This window comes from Plasmodium malariae (genome assembly GCF_900090045.1).
Source record: "Plasmodium malariae genome assembly, chromosome: 1".
In the NCBI taxonomy this organism is placed as follows: domain Eukaryota; phylum Apicomplexa; class Aconoidasida; order Haemosporida; family Plasmodiidae; genus Plasmodium; species Plasmodium malariae.
The window spans coordinates 946,478-962,500 of NC_041775.1; the positions used below are offsets into that span (position 1 = coordinate 946,478).

Below are 16,023 nucleotides of genomic sequence, written 5' to 3' on the forward strand. Positions count from 1 at the left end.
AAAAAAAAAAAAAAAAAAAAAAAAAAACTTCAAATAGATCATTCACAATGGTGCGTAACACGTGTGTTCAAATAAAAAGTTACTGCCTTGTTGCTAGGAGCAGTGTGTACACATATACATATGCCCTTATTATGTGAGCGCTCCAGGGGCACAGGCATGTAGATGGCAAAATGCAAAAAGATAATTATTTTACCCTTGGGAAGTACTTCATCAGCATTAAAACGACGTGTTACTGTAATAAAGTTTTGCTTTACTCACAACAAAATTAAAAATTATAGCGCCAAATTGTACACAGTATGAAAAAAAAAAAATAATAATAATAAAATAATAAAAATAAAATTATGAATATGGATAAGAGTACAAATAAGAGTACGCATAAGAATACAAATAAGAATACCTATTTAATAATACATTTCGTTAGCATATTTCTGCGTTAAATCGGGGGTACACACATTAAAATTTAGCTAAATGTTCGAAGCACAATCGGTATTTTTTTGCCTAATAGTTTAAAATACCATATCACAAATATTATACGTGAAAATTGATTATTTTGATTTACTCTTAACGTATATGTATATGTACATATGCATAAGTATACATTACATTTGTATATATTTTACATATGTACGTATCTCACATATGAATGAAAAAAAAAAAAAAAAGTGCATTTTTTTAAATGAAAATTGCTACTTTTTATGTAGTTCCAATGTACTTGAACGGTATAATTATTACTGAATGAATGTGTTTTTGTCGGTATTTCTTTTTTATTATATATTGCTATGAACAAAATACAGACAAGTAAACAAGTAAAAAAGTAAACAAGTAAAAAAGTAAACAAGTAAAGAAGTAAACAAGTAAAGAAGTAAACAAGTAAAAAAGTAAAAAAGTAAACAAGTAAAAAAGTAAACAGATAAACAAGTAAACAAATGAGCAAGTAAACAAATGAACAAATAAAAATAGTAAATATACAGATGCTTTTTTTTCTTTTTTTTTTACTTATTATTTTATTCTTCACAATATGTATCTTAATTTTATTAATACACCTAGTGAATATTTTTTTTAATTAGCAATTTAGAGGTCATAAAAAATATACCATATTTATTAACAGGACATGTAAATAAAAGTAATTGTTTTTATTAATATATGAAAAATGTATGAATTTTTTTTTTTTTTTTTTCGAATTCGTTCTTTGGCTTGTTGTTCTTACCAAAAAACAAAAAAAGAAAAAGAATACAACAAATGATAAAAACGACACAAATGATAAAAACGACACAAATGATAAAAATGATACAAATGATAAAAATGATACAAATGATACAAATGATACACAAATGATACCAATACTACAAATGCTGCAAATATTACAAATACTACAAATGCTGCAAATATTACAAATATCACAAATAGAGTGCTACTTATAATAATAATGATGTAAAATTATGAACAGTTCAGTTGGTGTGTTTCCGAAGCAGAGAATTTTTTCCTGTAACAGTCCGTGCATTTCCAAAAGAAACTTTTTTTTTTTATGAACAAGCAATAAATATAAAACATAAAAAAAAAAAAAAAAAAAAAAAAAAGAGGCCATTTTTTGGCCCCTCTTTTGTAAGCATACACTGTTTTTTTTAAAGCATATAATTACACTATTCAAAAGAAATGACAAAAACAAAAGAATAATATTGAAAGGTGTGAGAACGGACAAAAAAAAAAAAAAAAAAGAGAATACAGCAGGGTTACAAAAATGCCACAAAAAGAGCAGTCATAACACTTTACATATAATATAACTGTAACACATGTATATCACCATCTATGTCGCCGCATACTATCTTATTGTTTACATTTTGAAAGTCCGCATCAGATGAATGTGTACTTACCTTTTTACCGTAGTGTTTATATTTATTTAAAATCGAATTATATTTGTCCCTGTCTATGTACGCATTTTCTGTTAGTATGTGTTTATTAATATTTAAATAGTAAGTTGGTTTACCTATAGGTAATATATAGTACGTGTTTTTGTATATATCCAAATCCTCTTCAAATTCGAGGTCGTTGTAAAATGTTGTACTGTTAATTATGTTACTGTTAACAATATCGTAAATGAGCAATTCGTTTTTGTAAGAACATGAAAGGATGAACTTATTTTTGTTGTCAAATTTTATGTTCCTTCTGTGATTGTTGTTCATGTCGCCTTTATATAGCCCCAGCACAGTTCCTGTGTGTTCGAAAAAAGTAAAGTAAAAACAATTTTTTTTTTTTTTTTTCATTAAGTTGAATATCTGTTAAGTTGTTCTATTTTGTTTAACTTTGTGCAACTTCGATTTCTTTTCAGTCCTTTTCACTCTTTTCCAATATGCTGAAAATTTCTTTATTCCTTACCGCTATTCTTTTCAATCAGTTTAATGCTATTATCAATTAAATTAACGCCCACGTAATTTCTGTCGTTCGTCAGATCCATACTCAAAATGGACGATTTCATGTCGTAACTCATCATCTTTCCCATTCGCAGATCGTAAAGTCTCAAAGAGTTGTCAATACTGCAGCTGTATATTTCAAACTCATCAAGGAAAATACTACGGGGGAAGTAGAGAAGAAAAAAAAAAAAAAAGAAAAAAAAAAGAAAGTGTTACAGTACGTGCCAAAGCAACATCAAAGGAACAGTAACAGCAATAGCATGTGCTGGAACGGGGATTGCAAAAGTGTATACACACGTACAAAGGAAAATACTTACTCGGAAATTAAATCCTTTGCATCACTGAAGACTTGTAGGGGCCTGTTTTTCTTTTTGAAATCTCTTTCCCTGAAGTCATATATATTTACTGAATTGTTTTTGCTACAAAATAGTAATTTTTCATTTTTGCTCAGTTTAGCTACATTTACCTTATCTGACGTGGCAAAAAAACATTGTAATACTGTTAAACAAATATACGAAATAAAATACATTAATTAAACAAATATATCGATGCAACTGCGTCATATTATATTAATATGACTAGTGAGATAATGTATATATATATTTTTTGTGGGGATGTTTTCTGTAACCATTCACGTTAACTCTATTTAAAATTCTATTGGAAAGGGTGTCCCATAAGTACACGTACGCATCATTTCCTGAAAATTAGGAATGGGATGATATATAAGTGTGGGCATATAAACAAATAAACAAATTAACACACGCTTGCTAAATCAACGCAGACGTACCCCCGTTCGCACACAAACATATATATGCTCATATATACATACGTACCAATTAACGTGGACATATATATATATATATATATATATATATATATATATATATATATATGTATATATAACGGAATACCTGCTGAAAAAAATTTGCTGTTGTCTTTGAAAAGAGCAATATCATTTATTCCTTTTTTATGAACATCTATAAATGTACGCACAAAAATAAAGAAAAGTTGTTCAATATAACAAATTAAAAATGGATATTAAAAAAAAAAAATAATAAATAAATATAACATATATAAAAATGCAAATATGGAAAATGTAAAACTTAACCCTTGTACGTATTTATATGTAGATGCGTGTTCACATTCCACAGACATATTTTATTATCTAAACTTGAACTGAGGATATAATTCTCATCATTGCTGAACAGAATTTTTGTTATACATGCTAAATAAGGGGCAAAAAAAAAAAGGGACCAATTCTGTATTTTTTTTTGCAAGCACTGTTACAATACATGCATATATATAAACATATATACATATATATATGTCCATATATATGTTTACTTTTCTCTTATCACAGCTGCATATAAGAAATAAAACATGTGAAACTGTAGCAGTATGTAGATGGCATTAACGCTTTTCTTTTGTTTATTTTCTCCTCTTGAAAAGGAGCCATAAATGTGCGCATAGATCATTTTTTATTGACGTCAAGCTCATACACATACATACGCACAAACGTAGACACATATACATATATACACAAATATATATATGTACAAGTGGATAGCCATATGCCAATGTTAACATCTTCCGCTAAAACAGTACTAAATGAAAAATATGGCGAACCTTTATGTCCTGATAGTATTCCGGCTCTTTTTACGCTTATGTCAATATTCATGGTGAGTGTTATTTTATTTAATTTTTTTTTTTTTTATTTAATTTTTTTTTTTTTTTTTCCATTTGTAAATAGCATTATGAAAATAAGCATAAGGTACAAATTAATTTTTTTAATCATTGGAGGATAGGATAAAAATAGGTTTGCTTATATCATGAAGCGCTGAAATGTTTAACGCCCACTAGTATGTATATTATATATACATATATGTACATATACATGTACATGTGAAATTACGAAGATATACATGTATACATTAATGAGTACACATGAATATAGATAAAACTTTAGCTTTAGCCAAGTAATAAACCTCTCATTACTTTAATTAAAGAATGTGCACAAAAAAAATTAGTAAAAATAATATTTACAAAGAACATTACTTTGGGTGAGTTCAAAAGACTATTTAAATTAAAAAAAAAAAAAAAAAATAGGGGCGCTTAAAAATTAGGACGGGATTGAAGAAAGATCATATATATATATGGATATGTATGAGTATGTAAGTATGATTATACATTAATGTATATATGTAGATGTTCCTAAACCCCACAGTGGACGTTCTACTTATTCGCCTCTCCTCTGAGTAATTTTTTTTATTTTTATTTTTTTCTTTAAAAAAGCCTCATACTTGTAAAAAAAAAAAAATTAGCACAAAATTTCTTTTTTCATGTTTTTTAAGAAAAGATATTTTCATTTGAAAGGGCATTTTTATTTTGTTACTTGTGATATACGCTCATATATCTAAGCACATTAAATGCAAATTTTTAAAATGTTAAAGGAAAGGTTATATGCATTCCTGGAGAGCATTTTGAAAAAGAGACTCTCAAGGTGTTGTATGTGTGCACCACAGTTGCATACAATATGATGCAAAAAAAAAAAAAAAAAAAGTGAAATAAAAACAAAAATTAAATAAAAAATAAGGGCATAATGGGGATACGATACATTATAGTAGTTTTGCAAAAGAACAAAGGTTATAAGGAATATAAAAGAATAAATTACATCGAACAGGAGTATCTCTTAGAATAAAAAAAAAAAAAAAAAATTTACTTCATTTTTTTTGTAAGTATATGAAATATTTAATTAGTTCCAAATTTTTTCTTTTCCGCTTATACGTTACTAGCTTTGTTGGAAGATTTATTTGTTTTATTTTTTTGGTCTTGAAATTTATATAAAAACGCATATGTATATTTACAAATAGTACATTAAACGAGCCGATTGGTTATGTGTATTTTTGCATATTTCTGTGTATTTTTGCATATGTCTGTGTATTTTTGCATATTTCTGTGTATTTTTGCATATTTCTGTGTATTTTTGCATATGTCTGTGTATTTTTGCATATTACTGTGTATTTTTGCATATTATTATGTATTTTTTCGTATTTTTTTTTTTTTTTTTTTTTATCACAACAGATATTGTAGCTTCCGAATGAGTTTATTTATTTTTAAAGGTTGTTAAGTGTAAAATAGTCATATGATTTTTTTTCTATTTTTTTTTTCATCTTCATTTTGTTTTTCCGTCTTTTTAGCCTACCTCCTTCATTTTTTTGTTCTATTTTAATGAAAATACGAAAAAGCTCCGAAAAATTTTGTTCAAAAAATTTGCATACTTCGCGAAGAGTAACTATGTTTCCACTAGTATTTATTTGACCAACAGTAACTGGGCGTGAAATAAAATTTCTTAAATGTAGCGTACCATTTTATGAAAAAAAAAAATAAATAAATTGTGTTAGCTCGTTCGTTCAACGCATATGAGCGGGTACATGTAAATATGTATGTGTATATATATATATATATATATGCACAATTACTTGAAATGTATTAGTTTTCTCGCAATTTTTCTATGTATTTTTTTTCCCCCCAATGTTCTAACATATCGCTTATGCTGCACAAAAAGATTTTTTCTATACACCTTTGCTTAATTTGGTTCAGTTTTGTTTTGTTTTGCTTTATTTTGTCTTTTTTTTTTTTTTTTTTTTTTTTTTTGATTGTTTAAGTGTTATAAATAACAATGCATGTTTTTATTTTTTTCATATTTAAAAAGAGTAAGTAAAGAATAGTTTGTGCATAGCTGCAACTGTGAAGTAGTAAGTTTTCCGCATGCAACGCGTTATACAAGTATGCATGTGCACATATATGTATATATATATATATATATAAATGTGTATATGGTATGTATATGTATGTGTATATGGTATGTATATGTATGTGTATATGTATGTGCATACGTATGTGTATATGTATGTGCATACGTATGTGTATATGTATGTGCATACGTATGTGTATATGTATGTATATTATATATACACACTGCGTTTTCGTACTAGCCTCATTAATTTTTTTTTTTTTTTTTGCGCTTTTTGGTGTGCTATATACAGAAATATGCTACAATTCCGCATATAGCAAAACTTGATATTTTTATATTTTTTTTTTTCTGTCTCATTTTATTGTGTCGTGTTTTATTATGTTACACTTTGTTATGTTATAGTTTATTATAGTAGAGTTTATTATGGTACACTTTATTATTGTACACTTTCTTATGATATACTTGTTTACACTATTTTTGTTTGTTTGATTTATTTAAAAATTATATAAAAAAAAAAAAAAAGAAAAAATATTGCATTTGTATGTCAAAAATTAGGAAGACGAAGAAAATAATATAAAATTAAAAAAGCAATATTTTCTTTTTTTCATACATAAGAATTTTTATTTTGTTTAATTTAATTTTGTTTTTCTGTATTTTGTTTTGTTTTTCTGTATTTTGTTTTGTTTTTCTGTATTTTGTTTTGTTTTTCTGTATTTTGTTTTGTTTTTCTGTATTTTGTTTTGTTTTATTTTATTTTGTTTTTCTGTATTTTGTTTTGTTTTTCTGTATTTTGTTTTGTTTTTCTGTATTTTGTTTTGTTTTATTTTGTTTTATTTTGTTTTATTTTTTTTTTTCCCTTCCTCCTCCCCCCACATAATAAGACAGAATATCTTTTCATCCAGTTAATTGAGTTATTCTATTTTTCATTGACCCCTTTTTTTTTTTTTTTTTTTTTTCTTTTCATTATTAAATGAAGTTTGTTTATTAAACTTGCACAGATTTGTTTTAAAAAAAAATCAAGGCAAAAAAAAAAAAAAAAAAAAAAATAGTAAAAAATATGCTAACAGTGTAGGCATTCTCCCTTATTTAACTTTAGTTATATAAGTGTTTACACACATAGTTTTGAAAACGAAAAAAAAAAAGGAGAAGACTGATTTTACACACTTTGTTCCAAATACTCACTTGTTATATCAGTGTTTATAAGTCTCTCCTTCTTTTCCATTTTTGTTACTAATAATGTTTTTTAGTATTCACCAATTAAGTGTATCACCATATATTTTTTTTTTATCTTCTTCACTTCTACATATTTTTCAAGATGTAAAATGCGATATATTTCTTATTTGGTTTTATACGTGAATATGCGTATGTAAGAATTTAAGTATATATGTATGTATATATGTATGTATATATGTATTATATATGTATTATATATGTATTATATATGTATTATATATGTATTATATATGTACCTATATTTTTTTTTTTTTCGGGAAATATTCCCCCATCTATTTAAACTTAAAAAGATGGTCAAATTTTCCCCTGTACGTTAAGATTTTTTCTGAACTTTATGAAAAAGAGTACTGTAACAGTTATGAGATATCGCTCTTCTGTTGTTAATGTATGTTATTATTCATATATCTTAGTGTGCATTCAGTTATAATTGTACAAAAGCACACGTAGCTTTTATGTATATATGTATATATATATATATGTATGTACATTTCATCTTTTTGCATAAAATACTACAATCCATATGTGTGTACGTATATACATCAATACATACTTACCCACACATATATACATACTACATAAGTACGTATAACCATATATCCATAATAGTATGATAGAAAAAGACTATTTGTTTTTTAGTTTATTATTCTATTATTTTATTATTATTATTATTTTTTTTTTTTTTTGAGTGTTCGAAGAAAACAGGCGTCTTTACGTGTACATGTAAATCTGCAATGCATGTACATGTTAATGCATAAATATATTGGAAGAAATAGGTACATATGTATGCATGTGTGCGAGCTTATGTATGTATATGAGCATAGAAGAAGCAAAACGAACAAAAAAAGCATCACAGGCATTGCCTTCACTATAGATGCCATTCCGATTGCTCTAAAATCATCGAACAGTTAAAAAGAATGTTTGAAATAAAAAAAGAGATAATACAAAACAGCAAGAAAAAAGACACTGATTCATTCAAGAAATCAGATGATAACACATCAACATATAACAGCAAGGAAAGTGTAAATAATTTTGATAAATGTGAAAACAACAGTAGTTCATGTTCAGATGAAAAAATAAGTAAAGAATATCCTCGTGTACAGAACACACTCGATGACAGCAACGAAAATCATAGCGGTAATAATCGCAGAAATAATCGAAGCAATAACAACAATAACAACAACAATAACAATAACAACAACAATAACAATAACAATAACAACAACAATAACAAGAACAAGAACAAGAACAACAAGAACAACAACAGCAGTAATAACCATAATAACTTTTTTTACGAAAGCTCGTTTCATAAAAAGAAAATAAAGAAAAAAATATACTCTCCTTTTATCCGAAATAATAGCGAATATTTTCAAAGTAGTGATGATATAAGTAGCAATATTAGCAGCTGTACTATTCGAAAAGGGAATAAAGAAATTCTGAACAGTAAATATAATTTGAATAAAAGCACAGACGAAGATAAAAAAGATATAAACAATTGTAAATTACAAGATTTTACCCATCTACAGAATAATTTGTATGAAAGAAGTTTAAACAATTCGTTTAGTTTAACACGGAACGAAATAAAGTACTACTGTGAAAATAATAGAGTCAATAAGCATTTCGGTGAAGAGGGAGGTAAGGGAAACTTGAAATTAAATATGAACGGGGTTAGCTTAGTTGGTGGAGTGAACAGGGTGAACGATGTTACCCATAACAGTGCTAATCATAACAATGCTAGCAGCTCATACAACGAGGAGAACTTGTTTTACAAACCTAATAAAATAAGCTGTGAGAGAAATAAAGCACATAAGAAGTCTCCCCTAGGATGTAATTTAAAAAAAACAAATAATATGAATTATGAAAATGATAATACTATGTTTAGTGAAATGGTGAAAAAATCATTTGATATAAATGAAAAATGTATTAACAATAATACAAAAATAAAAATAAAAAGATTATGTGAAAAAATTGAAGGGTTTGAAAAAGAAATAAAAAATGAAATATTACAAAAAAAAAATGTAGAAAAAGAAAAAATTTATGTTATTAGAGAAGCAATTAATAAACTGGAAAAAAATTTAAATAATGAAATTAAAAAAAGAATTGAACATAATAGGAATATTCAAAATATATTTTCATCCGAGATTTTAAAGGTACAAGAAAAAATAGAAAACGTTGTAAATGACAAAGTAAATGAAATTGAAAATGCGATAAAAGTTCTAAACGATAAAATTAATACTATAAGTGTTAATATTGAAAATGAAAAAATTAAGTGCATTCAAAATTTAGAGAAGAAGAATAATAATATAGCAAAAGAGTTTTCTAATCTGCAGTCTTCTTTTCAACAAGACAAAATAAATAACAAGGAAAAGGAAAACAACATTTGTAAGAAGCTCGAAGAAATTGAGAAAAAGTCCGAGAGCAAAATAGAGACAGAAAAGGTATTCCATGCATGTATTAGCAAATGTTTTGTGTGTGTAGTTTGTACTTATGTGGTGTATATCCCCTGCACGCGTAATGTGTGAAGTTGCAAGCATGTTAAGAATGCAAATGTAACATGACTGAACAAATTTATATTTTTGCGCTTTAAAACGTGCACAATTAAATGTGCATAGTAACATATGCATAGGGGTGGGAACGCGGACAGGAACTTGTGCAAAAGGAATAAAAAATGATGCAAAAATAAGAAAAATGGGTAATTTTTATTATGTACGCATTTTTCCTTTTGACCAGTTCTGTTCAGGCAATTTGTGCACATTCAATATATGCATTGTATCTGCATTGTCCATTTATATTACTATCCTGTTGCGCTAACACATGCCACTAATTTTTTTTTTTTTTTTTTTTCCTGACTTGTTCATATTTTTTCATATTTAAAAATTAGTGAATTATTTATTTTGCGCCATCGAGCATGCCAACACCTATATTTTTGAAAAAAATGCTAACCTTTTGTTATCTCAATAAATAAGAAGCATAAGTGCAGTGATATATCCTCCTTTTTTTTACCTTTTCATTTATTCCTTTTTGCATTTTGCATTAACACCGCTAATTTATACCCGTCGTTTTTCTTTTTAGAACATTCGAGACAGCAAGTACCAGGAAATAATATCATATATTGAAGAAATAAAAAAGGAGAAGAAAGGGAAAAATGAGAATTTTCAAAATTTTGTACTGGAAGAAATTGCAACAATAAAAAATGGATTAATATTAGAGTCTCAAGCAAGAGAAGCGGCAGATGATGATATTGTACAGGCAGTTAATCACTACACAAAGGCATTACAGGACTCACTAAGACTTATCAATTCGAATTAAAAATAAATAAAGCCAAAATGGGTACAAGGAAACAGTGAGAATAATACAACATGCGCCCGTTTATACATAAATATATATGTATATGTGTAAGTATATGTGTAAGTATATGTGTAAGTACATGTGTAAGTATATGTGTAAGTACATGTGTATGTATATGTGTAAGTACATGTTTAAGTATATATGTAAGTACATGTGTAAGTATATATGTACATATATATACATATATTTATATATATATTATGAAGCAAAAATCGATGTGCCTTCAAATATTTTATATTGGTAATTATTCTTAATTTTTTTTTAACGTTTCAAAAAAAATTTCTACTCTTGATGATCCCAGTTTGTTTTTTATACGTTCTCTCATGCGTTCTCTTATACGTACTATCACATGTTCTATCGTATGATTTATCACACGTTCTTTCATATGATCTGTTGTATGCTCTCATATGTTCCCTCATATGTTCCCTCATATGTTCCCCCAAATATCCCCTCATACTTTTTCATGTTTTCTTATACTCTCTAGCACTACCTTACATGCTCTCACATTTTCTTATATATTTTTATGTATTTGTTTTTTCCGTTTTTCCGTTTTTCGGTTTTTCCTTTTTTCCTTTTTATTATTATTATTTGTCCCTTACATTTTTAGTTTTTAAGGAGGAAAAAAAAATAGGAAATATACACATATTTGCATTACCCTACTTTTGAATATTGAAAAATAATAAACTTATCAAAACAATGCAAAAAAAAAAAAAAAAAAAAAAATTTTTTAATAAAAAGTTATTTATTATTCTATTTAATTTATTTTTATTTCCCATCGCAAACAGATTATGTCATATGTATAAGAAGTAAGTTGTCTGGATGAGCTTCTTAGAGTAGTCAAGCTTAATGTTGTTCGTCCTTTAGTAAAATAACAGCACATAAGTACATACTAATAAACGTACATACAAACATGCATACAAACGTTCAAACAAACGTGCATATGTATATTTATATATATGCACATACATAAAATTTCCGTGTAACATGTTGATCTAACTTTATCGTTTCCCTTTCTTTTCTTTTGTTTTGTTTTCCATATTATTAAACATATACATATAACAGTACTTTGGTTGTGCTTATATATATGTATGCCTACGGGAACCTATACAATATAATTAATATATTTAATGCTGCGTACATGTGATAATATTTGAAAAATGAAAGTACGAATGAAGTTTGAGCCTACTATTCTGCTAAATTTTTGCTTTTCTCATCTTTTTTTTTTTTTTTTTTTTTTTTTTGTTGCTATATAACGCAGAAACCGTCGGCACATATTGTTCATATTATGTGCTGTTATATTATGGCATAGTGAAGTGCTTAAGACTATATATGAACAAATTATTTAAAAAAAAAAAAAAAAAAAAATGTATTTATGTTAAAAATAAAAAACGTAAATCGCTGATTTAAATAAAAGCAAAATTTTTATTATATTTTAAATAGAATAAGAAGAAAAAATATACATAAAGTCAATTTAGTGGCAATTATTATTATTGTCGTAATTTAATGAATTCCCTCTGGGAGGAAAATTTGCCCGCCATATATTTTTCTTGTTCCTGTTCATGCTATTATTGCGTCGAAAAGGGGAAGCTACAAAAAAGGCTCCTGTATACATTTTCCACTTACGTACAATCATCCGTATGAATTAATAAATATTTATACGTACATATGCATATATATATATATACATTATACATATATAAGAATATATATTTTATACGTATACAATTGTATGACCTTGAAAATGAGCTTGTCCTTTTATGGTTTTTAAGTTGCTTTAATTTGGGACTAAAAGAATTAAAACATTGCATATTTAAAAAAAGAAAAAAAAAATGCGTATGATGTTTTGTAAAAGAAGCGTAATAACCTTCCTTCGTTTTTCCTTTTTTCTCCTTTTTTCTCCTTTTTTCTCTTTTTTTCTTTTCTTCCCTTTCCCTTTTTCATTTTTGTGCATATTTATTTCATGTGATAATTCGTTACGCATCTGAAACACTTAGCCGAATTAAATTTTGAAATTTCACTAGTCCAAAAAAAAAAAAAAAAAAAAAAAAATAGGGAAACAATTACAGCATAGTAAAGGCTTTAGTACTCTTAAATGCGCATAACCAAGTGAAGAGTGATACATACATAAATGCGTACATATCTATACACGTACCTATGTATGCACATGTATAAAGCAAATATACCAAAAGAAACATCCCAGCATAACCTGAAGAATAAACAATCGAGGGACTGCCATGGACAACGAAGATGTAATAGCAAAAAACATTTTTGGAAAAAATGAAAAAATGAAAAAAAAAAAAAGAAAAAAAAAGTTTAAGAAAGATTTACTCTCTACTTCATCATCAAGTAAAACATTAGAAAAGCGTTCTAAAATTATCAAGAGAATACAAAAGAAGAAAAAATTTTCAGATGGTGCAATGGTAATGCTAGGTGGGGAGCAGAAATGGAAAAAGAGGAACGTAAAGGAAAATGCCTTAAATAGTGGAATACTCAATGACGGGAAAAATAAACGTACTGGTAAAACTGGAGGAAAAGGAAAAAAAATTAACATTCATAGTTCTAGTGAAGATAATAGGGAAGATAAGGAATGCTTACATAACAATTGTTATACGAGTGATAATGTTTCCCAGGGGACTTATGAAAAGGGGAGTAGTCTTAGGAATCGAGTAAAAAGAAAGGAGAGTCAAAAGAAAAGATTTGACAAAGGGAGGGGAAAAAATAAAGGGGAAAAAATAAAGGGAAAAAAAAAAATTAGTAATAGTAATGGAAACATGTCAAATGAAGATAACACTGCCGATGATGCATACTCCTTTTCGTCATTTGAAGGTAAATTTGGATATATAAAAGATAAGAAAACGTTAAAAGAAAAAATGCTTCTTATGGATAAGTATTCGGACGATATGAATAATGGTAATGATGAAAAGAAAGGAAAACATTCCTCTGCAACCAGCTTTATAAATTTTTTGAAAACTTTTAATGAAAAGGAGAAAGAAAATATATTGTTGAGGACAGTGAAGAGTAAGGACAATGAAGAGGAGGGCGAGGAAGAGAATGACGATACGTTATACAGATATTTGCCACAAAAGGATGATATATATAAAGTTAATAAACCTGATGAGTACATAGATATTGCTGACCTTATTCATCCTGTGGAAAATGTATTAGAAAATAAAGTTATGAGTGATATTAACGTGTTAATAAATGAAGATGATAAGAAGCGTAAATATAATAATAATAGTAAACATAGACATATTTCAGTCTTAGAAGAAGAGAAAATTAATGGACAAATCGAGTATATCAGGAATGTAGAAGCTTTAAATAAAATGAATAAGTCATATCATGTTATACAGAATTCCCAACGAGTTTTATTTGGTCATAAGGGTAAAGAGGAGGAGAGTCTCACCTCCGATGAATACCTTAACAAAGGCCTGTTAAAAAGATATAACAAAACGAAGGTATACTGGAGTGGTAGTTATGATGTCAATAAGGGAGAAAGCAACGGTTACTCTATTAGAGGTAAGGAGGAGAACTTGGGGGCGAGTGATAATTCTAAAGCGGTAGGTTCGGGGGTAGGTGTAGCTGTGGGTGATCCGACTGGGGCAGATTTTTCGGCGCAAGATTTTGAAGAAGAGATGAGAAAGAATTTAGAAAAATCAAAAATGCTAATAGTGTCTGATGATATTTTAAAAAATGAAAAAGAAAGAAAAAGAGAAGAATTAAGGAAAATTGCACAGCTAAAAATGCTACTATTAAAAGAACGGAAAAAAAATATGTATAGAAAACATATTAAATCTAAATCGTATAGAAAATATCTAAGAATAAAAGAAAAAAGAGAAGAAGAAAAAATATTGGATCAATTATATTTGGAGCATCCTGACCTAGCTAGAGATATCAGTAATTATGAAAAAGAATATGCACAAAAAAGAAATATTATAAATAATGTAAAAAAGAAAAGGAAAATTGTTAGTTTACTTAACCGTTATAAGAATGAAGAACTGAGAAAACAAATTATTAAAAGCTTTCAAAGTGACAAAGAGGAAAAAACCTTGTTAAAAAAAATTATCGAAAAGACTACCATTGGAATGGAAAAGGATGATGAGGATGCCTACGCGAGTGCCAACAGGAGCGGTAGAGCGGATGAAGAAACCCCGCTTCTTCAGAGCGAAAGCGATATCGGTAGTGATGATGGTGGCAGTACTAATGATAGCGGTGGTAGCAGTGATAGCGGCGGCGATGAAGCGGAGGAGGAAAACATCAAAAAGGAAAGAAAAAAAAAAGTCAAGAGGGAGCTAAAAAAGAGAAATCTATTAAGATTTGCTTTTGTAAAAAATGCGGATGAAATTAAGAAGAATGATGAAATTTATAAAAACAGAAAAAGTATGTTACACAAAATTGAAAAGGCTAGCGATGAAAGAAATGCCTTACTAAGTGACTCTTCAGATGTTGAGAAGAAAGAAGAGTTAGTATCAGATGCTACCCATTCGAACAATAATAATGTAGGAAGATCGAGTCGTAAGGAAATTGCTAAGGCGAAGAAGGAATTAACGAATGATGCAAATTTTGTTAACATGCTGAGGAAGAGCAGCGTTTTGAACGAGGATGATGTTATTCGTAGTGAAGGGGAATCGCTTGATGGGGGCTTGGTTAAGGAGGCAGAAGAAAAGGATGCAGCCAAAGATGCGGACAAAGATGCGGACAAAGATGCGGACAAAGATGCGGACAAAGATGTGGACAAAGATGCGGACAAAGATGCGGAAAAAGATGTGGACAAAGATGCGGACAAAGATGCGGAAAAAGATGTGGACAAAGACGCGGTCAACGATACCACTAAAGGCATAATTGACCCCAGGGGCGATCTCGGCTTCATCAACCAGATCAACGGTGAAGAGGTGTTGAAAAGCTACGGGGAAAAATTAACTATGTACAATTTCGAGAACAACGTATTTGAAGATCTAATAAACATAAATGAAGCTACTGTGAGTAGGGAGGATGAAGAGTTGTTCGAGCTGAGTGACAGTGAAAGAGTAAGTATTGATGATATAAATATAAGTCAGTGGTGCAACTATAACACTTTGGTAAATATAGAAAAGAGTAAAATTCAGAAGGAAAAAGAAATTATCGAAAAAAAAAAAAATATACCTTTACATACTATAAATATATATAACAGAAAAGATAAAAAGTTTGACAAGTATTATGTTGATAAAATACCTTTTCCATTTAACAAAGAGGAATATGAAAAAACGCTAAATATAAATATAAATAAAGAAGTAAATGATATGTCAG

At 27.9% G+C, this 16,023-nt stretch overlaps 3 protein-coding genes across 3 annotated transcripts in view; 2 read left to right on the forward strand and 1 right to left on the reverse strand.

Moving 5' to 3' along the window:
- Positions 1–1,766: 1,766 nt before the first annotated feature.
- MORG1 (mitogen-activated protein kinase organizer 1, putative) lies at positions 1,767–4,086 on the reverse strand (the record flags this gene model as incomplete). Its single annotated transcript, XM_029008523.1, has 7 exons — positions 1,767–2,209; positions 2,374–2,567; positions 2,726–2,879; positions 3,037–3,105; positions 3,320–3,385; positions 3,517–3,633; positions 4,035–4,086. 7 exons carry the CDS (start codon positions 4,084–4,086, stop codon positions 1,767–1,769), a joined length of 1,095 nt encoding a protein of 364 aa, XP_028860074.1.
- A 4,223-nt stretch (positions 4,087–8,309) lies between these two features.
- On the forward strand, positions 8,310–10,701 carry PmUG01_01028700 (filament assembling protein, putative; the record flags this gene model as incomplete). The annotated part of the gene is made up of 2 exons (XM_029008524.1): positions 8,310–9,830; positions 10,465–10,701. The coding sequence occupies 2 exons, from the start codon at positions 8,310–8,312 to the stop codon at positions 10,699–10,701; spliced, it is 1,758 nt and encodes a 585-aa protein (XP_028860075.1).
- Positions 10,702–12,974: 2,273 nt separating this feature from the next.
- The window catches only part of UTP14 (U3 small nucleolar RNA-associated protein 14, putative), a gene marked incomplete at both ends in the record, with an annotated part of 3,183 nt that continues 134 nt past the window's right edge, over positions 12,975–16,023 (forward strand). The window contains one exon of the mRNA XM_029008525.1: positions 12,975–16,023. This exon is cut by the window's right edge and continues 134 nt beyond it. Within this exon, the coding sequence (XP_028860076.1) occupies positions 12,975–16,023 (3,049 nt within the window).